The sequence below is a fragment of the Anabrus simplex genome, chromosome 2, assembly GCF_040414725.1.
Source record: "Anabrus simplex isolate iqAnaSimp1 chromosome 2, ASM4041472v1, whole genome shotgun sequence".
Taxonomy (NCBI): Eukaryota; Metazoa; Arthropoda; class Insecta; order Orthoptera; family Tettigoniidae; genus Anabrus; species Anabrus simplex.
Genome location: NC_090266.1, coordinates 341,546,863 through 341,566,804, shown reverse-complemented (window position 1 = coordinate 341,566,804; position 19,942 = coordinate 341,546,863). Strand labels below are relative to the sequence as shown.

Sequence of the window (19,942 nt, the reverse complement as noted above, 5' to 3'; positions counted from 1 at the left end):
TATACAAATGTAAAACAGAAAAAGCTCACACATTATTTTAGTACATAAAACAGAGTCGTCAATGTAAGAAAAGTGTTCTTATATTTTTTGTACAACTGAAAAAAGGTATTACTGTACAACTTATGTTAATATATTATATAACATGTACTGTCTTCTAGTTTTCCGGATTATCCAGATTTTTGATAATCCGGATCAGTTCTGGTCCCACTTAATCCGGATAAACGAGCTTTCGTATAAAGCTGTGGAAATACGTAGAAATCCTAACAATTTCAACAGGGATACCGGCTCCATTAAGTAATACCTGGTTGGCAGCCATTAAGAATTTACGTAGATAGTTTCCTTCCCTGTCCCTTCACTACTGTTATTTTGTCTCGGTGTTTTCCAAATTCGTACGTTTCTCGTCGCCAGATGTTTCATTCCAGGCTTGTGTCTGTCATACACCTGCCAATGTCAAATGTTACGTACACACGTTATGTGAACTGCTTAGACTGATTTTGAAGGTTCGGTCAGCTTCCGCTTCGAATGCTAGCGTTGTGCCACGTCCTGGGAGCCATCTGGTGGCGAATGAACGTACCATTTCCATTTCTATTATAACGTCTAAATTCAAAGAGTCATTGTTTAAGAAGCCTTTCTCGTGGAAAGTCGAGATTTCTTCTGAGGACGCAGAGCACAGTTCTCTGCGAAACGTAAAGAATTCCACCTTATTTTCTTGACACTGCATTAGCTCAAAAGCGTATACAGTATCATGTCTACAATAATCATCTTATTATCACACAAAATATTTAAGAATCCTTTGGGGAAGGAGAACCGTTTGATAATTATTCACATTGGTAATGAGAAAGGTTTCATGGAAGGAGAGTTACCATGTTCCGAATCTAACACTGTGAAAGATATCATGAGGAAATGAATGGTGATGTATTCGAAGAAGGCTTTGTTAATATTGTTTCTCACTTTGAACACAATATGCTAAGGCATATTCAGTTAGAAACGAGAAACTGTTGAACTAATTGTGGGGCCCATTGAATGGACTGTAATAGAAGCGAACGACTCCAGCAGTGATTACGACGCTATGGACGGGGTTGAGTACCTAACCTATCTTTCTTCCAGCGACTAAACAGGGGAGTACATTGATCTTAGGTATTATATATCTTTCGTGCCAGGGAGTAAGAGTATAAGTAATGTTATATCAGGGCCTCATAGTATGAGTTACTGATTTAATTTTCAACAGTTAGCAGAAGAAAATAATTATTAAAAAATGAAAATACAATTTTCCGAAATGTTGATGTAGGCCTATTCATTTCAAGCCCTCTACAATTAATACTCTCTCTGTTTTTAAAACTTCAAATGCCAACATATTAGTTAAGGGTTATTTGAACTATCGATCGATCTTGCATTTTTTGACTGATGTTTTTACTGTAACACACACATGGCTGGAGTTGTTATTGTTGACTCCCGAGTAATTTGAGATAGAATTTAGTTTGATATTTTGACACACGGCTTTCTATTTGAACTGTTACGATGACACTGTGCATCAGTGTTGGGCGCAGTAGGAACCTGATGATACACACACATCGAGAAGGCTTGGGTCATTTCCAGCAGACGACCAGCCCAGAAGTGAATAGCATTTCATCATGCAAAAGGCTGTAAGCAGTCTACGGGTTGATGAATCTCATATTCGCTGCTCCGTATTGGCACCATATCACATAATAAACCTGAAAGGGAATAATTCTGGTTCCACCTTATTCAATACTAATCAGATTCCAAAATCTCTTAAATTATTATTGCTATTAGTAACTCACACATTTCTCGTATTTCAACCTTATTATAGGACTTCATCAACCATTTACACACTGATAAAAAAAATACATGATTAAGAAAATTTTTAAGAACATCGGACACTGCACGTAAAAAAATTCATACTATTTGTTCATTACATTAAAAACAAATGAACATTAGAAAATTGTCTACATAAAAGAGTCATCTTAGACTAAACTGTCCCAATAAAATATAAGCTAGTTGAATGAAACCTAAAACAGTGTACATTAATTACAGTGTCCACTAAAAACTGTTGTGAATCATTCGAATGGATAGTCTTATTATTGCATAAAATGAATTCACTGCAAAGCCCGTATTGTTGATAGTATACTTTTTAAGGTACAGTCAAAGGTTCCATCATTACAATACTATTTTTTTTGTTTAATTAGCAATTAATAAGTGTCAGGACATGTTTTGTCCTTCTTTTCTTCTTTTATTCTTTATACTCTTATGCTAAAAGCTCACCAGAAACTTTGAAAATCTTTGGTCCAAATTTAAAATGTAGATAACACTGCCAACATGGAACAATGTAAAAATTACGTGGATTCTTCTAGTCAATATTTTACTGGGACAATTTAGTCTACGGAGACTATTTTATGTAAATGATTTTTTTAGTGATCATTTGTTTTTAATGTAATTAAGAAATAGTATGGCACTTTTTATGTGCAACGTACAATGTTCTTAAAAAAAATTCTTACCCATCTATCAATTGTTTTAATCAATGTGTAATGGCTGAAGAAGTCTTATAATAAGGACAAAACTTGTACGAAAAAATATGCAATTTGTATATAATATGAATATTAATAATAGTAGTAATAATAATTTAAAGATTTTAAGAATCTGATTAGTATCAAATAATGTGGAACCAGAATTATTTCCTTTCAAGGTTATTATATAACACTCCACAGGTGTTGCTGCACACCATCCAGAGACCTGTCAACGCAGCTGGAAGTATGCATACGTCCTCCAGTACCATATCCACGCGGCTAGTAAAGCAGGATCTGTTGTCGCGGCACCTACCATTACGACCCGAACATTGCCGAGTGTGTTCAAACTTCTGCTAGGAAAAGGAAGCATGGCAGCCTGCAGATTGGCAACGAGTGGTGCTCAGCAACGAATCATGGTTCCGTCTGGACACAGACGACCACCAAATTCAGTCTGGAGACATCCTGGGCATTGCAGTAACCCATGTTCATTGTTGAGTAGCACACCGCCACAATGAGAGGTGTCAAGGTGTAGGGTGCCATTTCTTATGATTCCTGCTCCCCACTGCTGGCGATTGAAGAAACTCTGATGGCACAGCGATATGTCCAGGATATTCTGCGACTGTGTGTGCTTCCCTTTCTGGTGCGGCTCAACAACCTCAGCAGGAAGAGCCTGGCCTCACAAAGTTGTATATCTCTGGCTTACCTTCTAATGCAAATATGCTTCCTTGGCGAGCAATGTCTCCAGACCACTTGCCCATTGGAAATGTTTCGGACCAGACTGGATGGCAACTATGGCAGATGTGGAAGGAGAGTTGCACTGCCAGCTGTGGCAGGATCTACCTCAGGTGAACATTGGATGACTGTATGCCTCCATGCTTGACCGAAACGCCGCCTGTCTCAGTGCTACAGGTGGTCCAACATCATATTAAGAGCATCCTGAAAGTGTTTGTTACTCTGCAATAAATGCTTGATGAGGTACAATATTTCGATGTTTTATTTGCACTGTATTTGTACCCCCCCTACTTGCCCATGCGATGGCTCCTTCACGGTGCACAATTTTTTTTTTTTTGCAAATAAGTGTATTATAAGACAATATTAGCTGCTTCAACATACGAGCAAGTGCCTAAGATACAACCTGTAACCTAAAACACAGATGTTACTTTTAATATACATACCTAGTTGTGAACTGTAATCACCACCTTCCATACGAAGAATGTATGGAATAACACTATCAATTTGAACATTTCCTATAAGTCCAGCGAAGAAAAGCTCTTCAATTACTTTAGGTTGTAGTGATCTAAGAGGTGGTAATCGAAGAAGTAACTGTGGAAAACGATCCCGATCTTCTGGGAAGGTTTGATTAACATAACCACGAAGTTCCTGGAAGGCCTTCTTTTGGAACTTTTCCACTTGTCGCCTCATTGATAGACCTGGCTGATCTATAAGAGGGGGGAAAATAGAGAAAAGCTCAAAATGTAAAAATTTTTCCCAACAAACACAACAAATACTAACTGAGTACTTCTACAAAGGTCTGGTATGTTAATGTCATACCTGAACTAAACAAGGTGATAGCCTTTAAGTAAGCATATTCATGTTCATCAACTTGCAACCTTGCCATTGAACTCACATACTCTTGTAGCTTACATATGTGATCAGTCACCTGAAAGTGAAATAAGTACTTGGAAACTATCATTATAACTACACAATTCTCAGCATTATTAGAAGACAAGCAAAGAAAAGTAGAGGCAATAATGACAAAATATTTACTTTCAAGTTTATATAAAAAGTTCTTTTTTTTTTTTTTTTTTGGTGGAGCAGTAATGACATTTAACTACAGTTATATAGGTATAATTTACCAAGCAAGGAAAGGTTCCACAACAATCTCTAGAAAACAAAGGTAGAATTGTAGAGCGATATGAAAATAACTTTGCAATGATCAGACATTCAGTTAGGGGAAGGGAGCAAGATAGGTCTGGTACTAATGTCTATCACATATTAGGCAATAAGAGTACAAGATGATATTCTACATTAGGATATCTGAATGTGTCTATAATTTTTGGAAAGAAATCTCTGTGAAATGTGATATGGTGAGATAATGCATGGTTCTTTGTTCTTCATAGTATGAAACTTGGCATTTACAAAATACACAGGCCCAAGAGAAAAAACAAAGTTTCCTAATGGGTCACAGGCAAAATAATTACAATCACAATTCATCTGATCCACACCTGCTTTCTACACAAAATAGCAATATTTTGTAATAATACAGTAAATCCTGAATACAAGACAAATCTAAATCTAAGAGAACCTGTAGTTCTTTCCTTAATTTCAAGAATTCAACATTGTACTTAAATTCTTCTTTGTTTACACCGAGTTTTCATCATCATTGACAGACAACATACACTGACCAGCAAAACTAATGGATCACTTGAATTCTCAAAGGAAAAAGCACGTTAAATTGTGAAACATTTGTTCTATCATTTACACTGATTATTCTCATGAAAAAAAATTAAAAATTGTAATAATGAATGAAATGTTTCACAATTTAACAGGCTTTTTCCTTTGAAAGTTCAAATGATACATTAATCTTGCCAGTCAGTGTAGTTTGCTCAGGTAAGAAAGCTAACCAAAGCAAAATACATCAATGCGTAAGAGGGAAAAGAGGGACTTACCGTGTAAGCATGCATGGAAAAAAAAAAAAAAAAAAAAAAAAAAAAAAAAAAAAAAAAAAAAAGATAGAATCCTGAACTGACAAAGGCGGCAGCAGAAAATTATGGTACCCATGTCTTTCTTTTATGTAAACTCTATCCATGTGTACTTACATGGTAAGCCGCTGTTCTCCATCTGTTACCTATATGTTTATATCGTTTTTAATACTGTTGGTGACCTAGGTTTCCAGCATATGCCTGACGAATGGAGGTTATTTATTGACTTCTCTCAAGAGGGTCTGAAAAGCAGTATTATTGCACAATGAAAACACCAGATTATCAACACTAGTTGTATATTTTGAAGAAAGTAATAATAAACATTATGTTTTCCTTACCTAATGGATTCTATTCAACATAAGAACTGCATACAAATTTGTGGAGATTTTAAATTATTTTTTTGCCTGTAGTTCTTACTTATGTTGAATAGATTCCAATATAATTATTTTTTCTTTGTTTGTAGGGCAGTAATAATAATAATAATAATAATAATAATAATAATAATAATAATAATAATAATAATAATAATAATCACAACAACAATGGCATTTGGCCTCTGAAGAGGCTGGGTGCAGGTCTTTGCAGTTGACGTCGGTATAGGTGACCTGTGCGTCTGCGATGATGGGGCCCTACCTGTGATGAATTCTAATGTTAAAGACAGCACATACGCCCAGACCCCGATACATTGGAAGTAACCAATGAAGGTTAAAATCACCGACCCGGCTGGGAATCGAACCTGGGTCTCTTGGACCAAGGCCAGCACTTTACAGCAAAAGACTGGTCTCCCAGAGAGACTTCCATCGCAGGGCAACATAATGTTATGTACACCTCACAGTACTACGGCCAGTGTTGCCATCACCTGATGTTGAAAAGTAGCAAAAACTTATAGTCAAAATGGCTAGAAATGGGTAAACAAATGGACTAGCTTGCAAATAGTTGCTATATGAGCGTAAATCATAAGAGAGTGTAGACATGCACACACACAAAACTTGTGATAAGGAGAAAAATACAAACAATTTAATTATATTGAATTCACCTAACAAAAATACATGTCATCATCATCATCATCATCATCTTCTTCAGTGTTTTGTTTCTCCTCAATATCACCACCTACAGAGGCAATTCTGCTGATTATTTTTGTGCTGTGTAAGTTACACTTGAACCAATAAATCTAAGAACTTCCATTGGGACATTGTATGGAAAAGAAAACTTTCCCACATGGCTTAGTCAAAATTTTAATTTAAAATAGCCAACAAAATAGCCAATAAGCAAAAATTGCAAAATGCTTTTCTATTGTCTGTTGGAATGGGCTGAATCCATTCTTTAAATTCAGCTATAGTCTCCCACTCTGTCCTATAGTTCTGTGCATACTGAGGTTTTGGCATGATAAAGGACATTAGTTTAATTAGGTCTATGCAAATGTAAGTGAGCCACTATACACATTAAATTAAGGCATAAAGAAATCATGTTTTTTTTTCACTGCATGAAACTTAGTGAAGAAAGTAACTTTAGACACTTAAAACCTACAGTACACCATGGGCAATCGAGACTGAGCAGTGTTGATGAGTCTTGTCTGGACAAGTCGCAAGAAGTGTGATCATGGTGGAATGAAATAAGAAAGAAAAAGGAGTTATGGGGATTCACCAGTTATGTCATTCTCATGGACACACTCAAACTCAAGAAGAGCAGATGCCTGAAATATAATGTAAACCACTTAGCCAGAGTGATGAAATAAGCTAAGCAAGCTTTAGCCATGCTATGCAGACAAGGGAGATGAACTTGTGAATAGAGGGGAATCAGAATTTTTTAATGGTTCTGTATGTGACAGGGATGTCCAATTACTTTCACTGCCACAATTAAAATAATTATTTCAGGAAATGACCTGAACTATGAATAACTTACCTGTAATGAACTGAATATCACAACACAGGTGTCAAAAGTAACTATGGCTAGAAATGACCAAGTTAGGAAAAGAAATTGGCCAAAATGCCACTAGTGGCTTTTTCGAATATTTGTGGTTAACTTAATACTCAAAATGGCCACATCTAGCCATAAAGTGCCTAAACTGGCTACCGTGGCTACAGCCCTGATGGGCCTTGATTTACGAAGAAACCACTGATCTGCCCGAAGGCCTGCAGATTATGAGGTGATGTGTGGTCAGTGTAACAAATCCTCTCAGATGTCAGAATCCAGTTTCAAAAGCTGAGTAGTGCAAAAAATCTTTGTGGCCAACAAATTAGGAACAAGTTGCCATGATAAAAAGCCTTGAGGAAAAGTTAAGTGTCAAGAAACTAACACCCTGGGAAACTTTTTGCAAAGCGTTTTACAGCTTGCTGGGTAATGATAATACAGAAAATTCATGAAAACAATTCGGATTTTGAATGTCACTGAAAATTCACTTTCTGTATTCCCACAACCAGAATATGGAAGCTGTAAGCAAAAAAAAGAAAATTACCATCATGATATTAAAAAATTGAAATAATGTTATTGTATTTATGGCCCACTAACAAACTTCATGGTTTTCGGAGATGCCAAGGTGCCAAAATTTTGTCTGCAGAAGTTCTTTAATGTGCCGGAAATCTACTAGAATACCACCAGACTGAGCTGGCATTGAACCTGCCAACTTGAGGTCAGTATGCCAGTGCTCTATAGCCTGTGCTACTGAGACCCAAGAAAAGGAACAGAGATACCAAGAAAGAAGGGATCCTTAAATGATGGGTGACTAATGCTGGCATTTGGTCAGAGCAACTGATATCATTCACAAGTGGAATAAATGTACTTAAATGTTAACAATATCTCAGATTAGAAAGCCGGATGCCCTTGTCATTGGGACGTAGGCGAAGCAGCTAAAGCAGCGCAGAGCAGATTTTTGTAATTCACACAAATCATTGCACCATTGCAAGTTGACAGGCAGGGTAGGACAGAGCAGAGCAGGTTCTGCACCTACTTCCGTCTACCACACGCAGTCTTCGAAACACAGTTTCCTGCGCACATGCCACACAGTTAAGAAATGGAGGAAAAAATTACCACATCCGTTCGGTCTCAACATGTTTTGTACTACGTGAACCATGTGGACTACAATGCAATGTTTAATATTAATTTCCGTTATGTACTTAATGTATGTACGTATGTACGTACGTGCATTGTGAGAAAATGGCTGAAGAGAATTTAATGAAAATTGCTATGTAAATTTGGGGAATAAGGCACTACAGTCAAGGCTATAAATAATTTTAATCATGCTGGGTACAATGGTAGTTTAGGAGAGGGCTTAAAATTTAATTCAGTTAGGGATTCAGTTAGGTGGAAATGTAGTAAGCATTTTGGCCTATTCTGATGACTTGGTCTTAATGGCAGACTGTGCTGAAAGCCTGCAGTCTAATATCTTGGAACTTGAAAATAGGTGCAATGAGCATGGTATGAAAATTAGCCTCTCGAAGACTAAATTGATGTCAGTAGGTAAGAAATTCAACTGAATTGAATGTCAGATTGGTGATACAAAGCTGGAACAGGTCGATAATTTCAAGTATTTAGGTTGTGTGTTCTCCCAGGATGGTAATATAGTAAGAGAGATTGAATCAAGGTGTCGTAAAGCTAATGCAGTGAGCTCGCAGTTGCGATCAGCAGTATTCTGTACGAAGGAAGTCAGCTGCCAGACGAAACTATCTTTACATCGGTCTGTTTTCAGACCAACTTTGCTTTACGGGAGCAAAAGCTGGGTGGACTCAGGATATCTTATTCATAAGTTAGAAGTAACAGACATGAAAATAGGAAGAATGATTGCTGGTACAAACAGGTGGGAACAATGGCAGGAGGGTACTCGGAATGAGGAGATAAAGGCTAATTTAGGAATGAACTCGATGGATGAAGCTGTACTCATAAACCGGCTTCGGTGGTGGGGTCATGTGAGGCGAATGGAGGAGGATAGGTTACCTAGGAGAATAATGGAATCTGCTATGGAGGTTAAGAGAAGTAGAGGGAGACCAAGACGATGATGGTTAGACTCGGTTTCTAACAATTTAAAGATTAGAGGTATAGAACTAAATGAGGCCACAACACTAGTTGCAAATCGAGGATTGTGGGGACATTTAGTATATTCACAGAGGCTTGCAGACTGAACGCTGAAAGGCATAACAGTCTATAATGATAATGTATGTATGTATATTTATGTAACAATCCCCGGCTGAAGTTCTCGCAATATTGGGTATTTTTATTATTTATAAGTTTCATATTCCGTATTGATTGGAATCAATGTAATAGACAAGAAAAATGTTCCACCGATCAATACATTTATTATGAATGAATTATTGCACTAGTACCGGTTTCGGCCTATCATGGCCATCATCAGCTAGCACACAAATTTACAGTCATTTGCAACTACTGCAAGCTATTGAAATACTGAACAGATAAACGTTGACTCAAATAAGTGTAAATAACAAGGATAATGGGCGCCACCTGCAAAACAATTGCAGGAATATTTAATTATGTAGAGCAACGAGCCACTCCCTCTCCCAAGGCGACGGTCATCAGGCTGACGAGGCTCCAGACTTACTTTATAATCTTACCTGTTGCTATATAACCCCTGAAATTAAATTTGGGTAACATACCAGGTTCAGCCTTACTCCACTGACGAAAGACTCACTTTAAGTTTGATTCTATGACTTTACTCCCAGAATAAGAACTAATATGTGACAAACACCAACAAAAATCAACACTTATGCAACCCACTTAGTGCTTGCCGTTTACATAGAGCAAATATACACAATACTACCCAACAAAATCAAATCTTCACGAGATTTACTCGTTTGTCGTATACAAAGGCCAATTACAAACCACTAAAATCACCAATAAAATAAAATATCATTTAACAAGACCAACTCGTGTTTGCCGTCTACAAAGGCAAATTACAAACCACTAAAATCACCAATAAAATATCATTTAACGAGACCAACTCGTGTTTGCCATCTACAAAGGCAAATTACAAACCACTAAAATCACCAATAAAATAAAATATCATTTAACGAGACCAACTCGTGTGGGCCGTCTACAAAGGCAAATTACAAACCACTAAAATCACCAATAAAATAAAATATCACTTAACAAGACCAACTCGTGTTTGCCGTCTACAAAGGCATATTACAAACCACTAAAATCACCAATAAAATAAAATATCATTTAACGAGACCAAAACGTGTGGACCGTCTACAAACGCAAATTTCAAACCACTAAAATCACCAATAAAAAATAAAACATCATTATACTTTTAACATACCTCCAGGTAAGAGCCCCACTGCACTCCACTGTTACCGTGAATCCTAATTTGGTAGAGAAAAGTACGACGACTATTTCTCTACATATGGATGCAACCTTCTTTACGAAGAGCATCCCTAACCTCATTTACACTTCTTCGTTGACGTCTTGAATCCTTTCCAATTGCCGGCTGGACGGAAAGCGTTACATGTCCGGAGGCAAGCAAACAGCAAAATTCTCCATCAACTGAAGCTGCATACTCGGCTGACAAGTTACAAACAAACACTTTCTTTTACAGAAAGTCCACTGCAAAGCCGGTAAGTCGTCGTGATTATACCATGTTCACTCCGTAACAGATACTCACGAACAATAGCAGATCGCATAGCAAACTGCGCAAATACGTAGCTCCCGCAGACCGGTACAAATGAGAAACACACAGAATCAGCATCAGAGTCAGAATCAGAATAAGTATCAGAATCAGAATGAGAATGACTCGCCGTACACACGTACACACTTATATAGGCTTGCTACACGTGGTTATAGCGTCCTGAAAAGTTTACTGGTAGCAACGCTCTCACAGGCACTTCTTCACGCGTCACTCAGTCAACCCAAACCTCGCTCAAAACAAAGCCCTCGCATTGGCTATCGAGTATTTGATGTGACATAGAACGTCCACTCATGTATGTCCACATTGATCCACTCCAATTCTTCAACCGATACAACCTGCCGTACCCCGTGTTTCCAAGCCACTTAGTTGCAGCACACACAACTGACCTCAACCGTCCTTCCCGATATAGTAGCTGTTTTCCCGGTTGCACAATCCTTACGGCTAGGCCATATTTACAGACTCTTACCCAAACGGAAATTTATACAAAATATAATGATGCACATATGCAATATTCCCTAACTACACATTCTTCTTATAATATTACGTTTTTACATTGTAAATAAACAAAATTACACGATTTTAACATTACAAACTATATACGAACATTTTCTAACCTAAAAACTCGGGGATCGTGCATACGTACGGTTACACATTAGACAAAATTACAAAGATGTTACGTTTACTTCCATTTTGCATTAGACATCCGAATGCTCTAACGTAACATCTTTGTAATTTTGTCCCAATGACTGTAAATTTGTGTGCTAGCTGATGATGGCCATGATAGGCCGAAACCGGTACTAGTGCAATAATTCATTCACAATAAATGTATTGATCGGTGGAACATTTTTCTTGTCTATTATATTGGGTATTTCACGTCAGAATCTAATGTTGATTATGGAGAGCACCATCGCTGACTCAACAGACATTAACATTGCGAATTTTTTTCTCACTAACTTGAAAGAATACAATACCATCCCCTTAAAGTACTGCATTGCTTTTGGTACAGATAACGCCTCAGTGATTGTAGAGTTAAAGATGAGTGTGGCAGGTCTGTTGAGAAAGGAAATGGGGGAAAAAAAAATTGTAGGATGCCCTTGTCATTTAATAAATTTAGCTGCTGAAAATATTGGAATGTTTGTTTAATAAAATAGATGAACATTAACTTTCTGTTGTTTGGAAAGAAGTTCATTGTTACTGGCTTTACGTCACACCGACACAGACAGGCCTAGGAGTGGGAAGGAAGTGGCTGTGTCCTTAATGAAGGTACGGCCCCAGCATTAGCCTGGTGTGAAAATGGAAAACCACGGAAAACCATCTTCAGGGTTGCCGACAGTGGGGTTCGAACCCACTACCTCCAGAATGCAAGCTCACAGCTGCGTTACCCTAACCACATGGCCACTTGCTCGGTACATGTTTTGAAATGTCTCCCTTCCTCTTATACAAGATACTAAAGTCACACTTACAAACACTACAAAATGCAAATGTTGAGCCTTTTCTAGACTTGGTTATACAGAAAGTTATCATTGTACACGCTTTTGAACGTCGCATCAAACTTTTTTGATATAATACCGAGGACATAAAATCTCAAGGATAATACTCGTAATACCGTCGCCATAAGACCTATCTGTGTCGGTGCGACGTAAAGCAAATAGCAAAAAACTCGTAATAATACCGAGGAACCAACAAAATCACTCACGTTATAAATCTCATTGTTGGGTCCGTATTGAGCAATGTATACCTTTCTAAAATAATGTTTATTTTTTGAGTCCACCTTTTCAATATATTATGTTTTCTTACTGATTTACATGAATATTTTATATTATTATGTCATAAGCGGGACATGTTTCGCCTATTTTTTAGGCATCTTCAGCTGCTGTTCATACTACCTAAGATCAAAATAGCTAGGATCCTGGATTTTGATTAATAATAAAATACTTATGATTGTTAAGCTGACATTAATTGTTTTAAAGAAAAATATTTTTATGTGTACTATGTGTTCTGTAGGAACATCTGGCTGATGTGCATAGTTATCACTAGTGAATTGTGTTAACAAGTACCATAAATAAAAACATTTAGCTTGTATACAATTGATCTAAGAAGAGATGAGTTTACAATGATTACATATTTGATAAAAACATAATAATATGCTTTAGAAAACTTGTGATGACATTGGTTTGGTTTAGGTGATATTAGTCTGTAATATCCAATGTGTGTGCTCTCACTGGAATCTTCATGGACCTGAGTGTCACCTTGGGAATAAAATTTGGTAGCGTTTCCATACGATTATTGCAGATTATCTATATACCATGTTTCATAGCAATTAATAAGCTAACAAAATCATTTTTAATCATTTACCTGTTTTACCTGACGAGGAGATATACTTTCTTGAGCAACAGATGTCTGGAGATGATTAATAATAGATGACAAAATACTTGATAATGAGAGTATTTCAGAACACTGAGCTAAACCAAGAGTGAAGAGTTCAACCCAACAGCCACGTAGCAACGTGACATGTGTATCTGAACTGAAAAAAGAAAAATGTCTTAACACCTACATGGTAATGTCAATACTTACATAAACATAAGCAAACACTCAAAATTAAAGTGAATCATGACTGCTACCCACAAAATACACCTAGCCATGGGCACATATTGACTGGATTGCACTCTACTTCTCCCTTCAGCCAGGACTGAAATAAATCTATAATTTGAAGCACTAAAGCAAATTATGAGAATGTGAAACATTCTCAGTTTGATCCAATTAAAGAACAATTGAATGGGGCAAGGGAGAGCCATGGCAATTTGTTAGGAATGAAGTTTAAGACAGTCGGTAGTCTTGACTTTTTAGTGATTTAGCCTTGACATACACAAAATAAAAATAAAATGAGGGCATGATATTGCACCAGTCCTCACAGGTATGTTTTCTCATAAACAATTGGACCTATAGATTTAATGTTTGCTGTGGATATCCACAGGGTTTGTATCTACATGGGAGGTGACATATATTTTGATAATAATTAAAATTAAGTCTGAAAAAATATTAAATGCAATGAACATACAATACCATGCGCTCATTTTTCTCTTTGAGCAACTATATAGGTTGTGCCAAACTACTGTATGTTAACCAACAATAAGTGAATATTTCTCATCCAAAAACACAAACTTAACTTCTGAAAGATATCCTTTCAACAAGTCATGTGAATAGAACAAGGAAGCGCACGCGCACGCACACGCACACACACACAAATATATATATAAAATAAAAAATAGGATACTATACTAGGGCCTACGAGAGTTGGAGTCTGACGTTTAGCGCTAGCAGCAAGAAAAAGTTGACAAACACTGTTCAAAACTGGTCTTTTGCCAAGGTAATGATCCCAGCAATGCCACATATTAGGGATGCTCTCGCCATGTGGCTTGACTTGCTTTCTGCCACTTTTGTGATATCATTTACAGTGGAACTGCATTTGCTATGTTAGTTGTTACTGCTTTACGTGTTTGTTATATGAATATTATTTTTGGTGTTAGTTGATCAGTGGCTAGATGTACAATTTTCAAAGTTTTATTCATTTGTAGATTTCAGTGGTCTTTTGCTGATGATGATGCTTGTTGTTTTAAGGGGCCTAACATCGAAGGTCATCGGCCACAGTGGTCTTTTAGTGTGACTAATGTTTGTTAGAAGTGCTTCATCAATCATTAACAAACCACGTAGTTATCTTTTCTTTATTCTTGTGAGTGTTTGAACGATGACTTCTAAGTCAAAAGGAATGGTGAAAATTACAAGTGGCCGAGGTGTGACTTGTTCAAAGCCAGGGAAAGGAAATGATTGTGTCAGTGGCAGGATTTCTTTGAAAGGGTAGCAGACAGTATGCAGGAAATAGGTTCTCCTCTAATACCATTCAATGAAGTTCAGGAATGTACTGCCAGAGCCATGGGAGTAAGCAAAAATACTGACCGGAGGGTTTCAAATGGGAAATTCACTTGCCCAGGAGGGAAGTTATCCACTTCAGGTAAAAACAGGTCTTGGCACACGAATAATTTAAGTATTGATTCATTCCAGGAGGATGTTATTTGTCGCCATGTTGATTATTATGTTAGGCAGGTACATCCCACTGTTAACAAATTGTTTGCTTCACCGAAATGGTGTGATTTATTTCCAGGAAGTAGAATGTCCCTGTAGAGATTATTACACATAATTGTGACAATGAGCAGGATAACACAGGAGAGCATATGGATGGTGCAGAACCTCTTCTAAACGATTGACTGCAGTTGGCAGAGTGGCGAGTACAAAACTTTTACAATCATTTCAATTCAGAACTTTGTTTACGATACATGTATTTACATTTTATTGCAATTTTCTGTCCAACCTGTTGGCTGAATGATCAGTGTAATGGTCTTCGGTTCAGAGGGTCCCGGGTTCGATTCCTGGCTGGGTCAGGGATTTTAACCTTCATTGGTTAATTCCAATGGCGTGAGGGCTGGGTGCTTGTGCTGTCCCCAACATCCCTACAACTCACACACCACACATAACACTATCCTCCACCACAATAACACGCAGTTACCTACAGGGCAGATGCTGCCCATCCTCATCGGAGGGTCTGCCTTTCAAGGGCTGTACTCGGCTAGAATTAGCCACACGAAATTAAATTAAATTGCAATTTTCTGAATAAATGAACCATTAAGTGTGAGGTCTTTTTTTTTTTTTTTTTGCTAGTTGCTTTACGTCGCACCGACACAGATAGGTCTTATGGCGACGATGGGACAGGAAAGGGCTAGGAGTGGGAAGGAAGCGGCCGTGGCCTTAATTAAGGTACAGCCCCAGCATTTGCCTGGTGTGAAAATGGGAAACCACGGAAAACCATTTTCAGGGCTGCCGACAGTGGGGTTCGAACCTACTATCTCCCGAATACTGGATACTGGCCGCACTTAAGCGACTGCAGCTATCGAGATCGGTAAGTGTGAGGTCTAGGTGTCTTCTTAATTCCATTTCATTCATATTCCGACTGATTTATTTTTATTTTTTATGATAAAGTATCATATTCCTTAGATAGTGTATATACAGTAGTTTATTCTTTACATGTACCATTAATGATCAGCAGTAAATAATACAGTTATCAATGTGATAAGTGTTCTATTCGGTCTCATAACTTCCTTATGACTAACGGATGGATATAAGTTATGCTCTGACTACAATTTTTTTAAGTTGTGCATTTTTTTTGTGTGTTCATCAGCTGTTACTGATTATGAGATCTCACATTTACGTCAATGACGTGTTTTGTCTTAAATGCCCATTTTATCAGCACAAGCTTAGGAATGGATTTAAGTTTATCGAATTCTATTAAGTCTACATGTTTTATTAAACACTGCGAGTATATTAAAAGATTATATATACTGCAGGCGGTGGTAATTGTAACAATGAAGTGCACCTCTTAGCTACTGCTTTCACTGCTCAAATGTTAGACTCCAACTCACATGGGCCGAAATATGTGTGCGTGCATAAGAAAAGGGACCACTTCTCGGTCAACAGTTCATGAAATAATTGTAAAAAACCACTCAAGGGAGTAAAATGTAGAATTTTCGTTTTTGATACGTATGTATTGCTTCGGCCGTCATCTACTCACTGCGTGAATTTAAAAGCCCCCTCACAATAATCACAGCTAAAACATGAGGTTTATTTAATACTAAGAAAAGGGACCACTTTTCGCATCGTAGGCGAGGCTCCACACACTTACTCACTTGCACTCAAGCTGCGCGAGCATAAGATAAGATCACTTGGATATCTTATGATAAATAAACCCTAGCTGGACACTTTTAAAGGTAATAGGTTTCATAAGCATCCAGTCTGCTCCAAACATTTCCGACACCGATGCAGTCTTTCAGTGTATTCCATACTTCCTTATTATTTCCTTATTATTCGTATAGTTGTGAATTTAAGTTTATTGAAACATTTTAAAATAGATTAGGTTCCAAAATAAGGAGTAATAATTCTCACTATGTCAAGGCCTAGTGATGCAGCAGATGTTATCGCGAAAGCTTTAAAACAATATGCAGACAGTGACTTGCCTCTGGGACTACCGAATTATTTTGGACTACTTCAGTGCACCCCTTGAGTTTGAAAGTGAAAATTCTGGTGAGGATAGTGATTTTGAGGAAAGTGAACCTCTTGAAATTTCCATAACAGACGAGTTGCAGGAAAACTCTGTTGATGCAGACGTAAGTGTTCTACAGGATGTTCCCAAAGTTAAAAAAAAAGCTTCCAAATATACGGAGGAGGTTAATGAATTTGTAAACAAGGGTTGTGGCTGTACAAGAAATTGCAATGGTCTTTTTCCCAAAAGCTTCATTCATTCTTCGAGAATAGAATGTCAGGAACTGGATTACAATTGTGGAGATCATGTCAACCACCACCACATATATATGATGGGTGCGATGAATGCATTAGTACGAAACCAGCCAATGACGACAGCTACTAAGGGAAAAAATTATGACAGGAAAGAAACTTACACAATATATCACTTCAGAGGGTAGAAGGTGTGTCAGTCATTCTTTCAATTTGTATTTACTTGTGGCTCGAAGAGGCTAAAAAATTTAAAGGTCCAATTCAAGAAAGAAGGGGTGCAGCCTAAAATTCACCGAAACATATTAACGACTTCTCAGATAAAATTTATTCCTCTTGATGATCGTAAACATGCAGTCAACTTTATGAATAATTTCAGTGAACAAAATGCATTTGTCATGCCGGGCCAGATTCCTACAAAACAAAGAAGTGACCTCATGCTTCTCCCAACCAGTACGTTCATACATTATACTCTGACAGTTGTAAATCATTAGAGAGAATTCCTGTGTCACTCTCGTCCTGGTATTCAATCTGGCGTACATTTTGCAGTAACACAGTAGTTCAGAAACCCAAGACTGATCTTTGTATGACTTGTACAAGCAATCAAACTATAATAGGTAAACTGTCAATTACGGATGAAGAGGAAAAAATAAATCTGATGGAGGAGGCTATACAACATTTTAATCACGTCCAAGCAGAACGGACTGCTTATAAAAACACCATGGAGAATTGTAGACAAGGGATTAGACAACTGGAAACTCCTTTGTCTCTTGGGCCACATAGCTGTAACACATGCAAAGGCACAATGCATTATAGTTTTGATTTGCCCAACAGGTGCACTTATCATACGATCCACAACAAGTTGGACCCATTTTCTTTCTTACAGGCTACAAAGTGGGTCTCTTTGGTGTAGCATGTGAACCATTTAACAAATTTGTTTTGTACATTATTCCAGAAGCTTGTATTGCGGTTAAAGGAGCAAATACTGTCTTATCCCTTTTACATCACTTCTTGGAAAATTTTTCAGTAGGTGAGGAGCATTTAGAATTCCATGCTGATAACTGTGTTGGGTAAAATAAAAAAAAAAAAAAAAAACATTGTAATGAGATACCTCATGTGGAGAGTTATGATAGGAAAGAACAGCAGTTGCAAAATTTCATTTTTGCCAGTGGGACACATGAAATTTCAACCTGATTTGCATTTCGGTTGTTTCAAGAGAGCATTCCGGAAAAATGGAAGTGAAGTTACTGAAGATGTAATTAATGTCGCCCGTAAAAGTTGTAAGGTTTCTAGCTCTATTATTCCTGTTGCTATTGGCACAGAATCTGGAAATGTAACAATTCCTACTTATGGCTGGCAACACAAGTTATGTGGTGGAATGAAAAACATTCCACAAATAACCCAGGTACATCAATTTGTGTATATGAAAGAGCACCCTGGTGTAGTGTTGACAAAGAAATCCATAGTTTCTGACGAAGTACCCTACACCATCCTTCCAGAAGATCCACTGCCTGACTTCAGTGACCTTCTGCAAGTCATCAAACCTCAGAGACTTAGCATCGATAGACAGTTATATCTCCATGAAAAAATTAGACCCTTCGCAACAGAAGATAAGGAAGATATACTACGTCATGCTGTAACATCTTTTCCTGCTCCAAAAGCGCTGCCACCAACCACCTCAAGTGAAAATCTTACAGAGCCGGCTTCTGTTTCTCCTCCTCTGCCAATAATTATACCATAATCATCTTCTTCAAAAAGTTTAACGCCTAAAAAGACAAGTACGGCTCAGAAGAGAAAACCACCAACTCCGAGAAAATTCTCCCCAAAGAAGAGGCCTCGACCCACCTGCAGCTACTGTGGAGGGGCAGGACATCGGGACCAAACAGTGAAAGGGCATATAATATGCCCAAAATGCAGGCTTCAGCATGAATTACTGATATTCCAGTCTTATGCTGGCTGTGATTAATGATCATTAAGGTATGTGATAATTTTTTCAAATGCAGTAATGTTGCAATTAGTTGTCTTCATTGACCTTCTGCAAGTCATAAAACCTCAGAGACTTAATGTCCCTCGTAAAAGTTGTCAGGTTTCTAGCTCTATTATTCCTGTCACTACTGGCACAGAATCCAGAAATGTAACAATTCCTACTTATGACTGGCAAAACAAGCTCCACAAAAAATTAGACCGTAAATAACATCTGTTAGCAATTTTCATTTAAAAAATCCTATGTCAGAATACTGGTGAACATGAAAATGTGAACGCCAGCAGAACTTCCAAATAGTTTCATAGTTACTTGTGTCACAAAGTAACCAAATTTTTAAACAGGTCTACTGAAAAGTTATGAAATCTTATGTTGTAATATTACATGCTAATTTAAGGCCTTAATTTCTTTCAGACACATTCAATTCAATTACATGATATTTAGTTACATATTATGGAACACGACAGTACCTTTATCTCAATACCCGACATGTGGTCCTTTTTCATATGCATGCACACATATAGGAAAGATATGAACACACAAAAGGCTAATGACAGTCTGATGTGGACAGGCAGAGCAACAGAAAGAAAAGAAATTCATTAAAGGGAATGAGTGTGGATGCCCACCCCTAAGCCAGAACGAAGGCAGAACTAAGCTTGTCAGGGACAGAGAAGAAATAGTTCTGGATGTGGGAAGAGCCTAACTATGTAGAAGACAATGTCTGATACACAGTTGAATACATTCAAATTTGTAAAGCTTGAGACTG

At 37.5% G+C, this 19,942-nt stretch overlaps 1 protein-coding gene across 3 annotated transcripts in view; it reads right to left on the bottom strand.

The window, feature by feature from the left end:
- Hr78 (Hormone-receptor-like in 78) overlaps positions 1 to 19,942 on the bottom strand; it is a 290,574-nt gene that overhangs the window by 35,002 nt on the left and 235,630 nt on the right. For all 3 annotated transcript variants that reach the window (XM_067140733.2, XM_068226174.1, XM_067140735.2), the window contains 3 exons: positions 13,215 to 13,383; positions 4,074 to 4,182; positions 3,698 to 3,961 (listed from right to left, as the gene is read on the bottom strand). In XM_067140733.2, the coding sequence (XP_066996834.2) occupies positions 3,698 to 3,961; positions 4,074 to 4,182; positions 13,215 to 13,383 (542 nt within the window). The remainder of the gene's footprint in view (positions 1 to 3,697; positions 3,962 to 4,073; positions 4,183 to 13,214; positions 13,384 to 19,942) is intronic.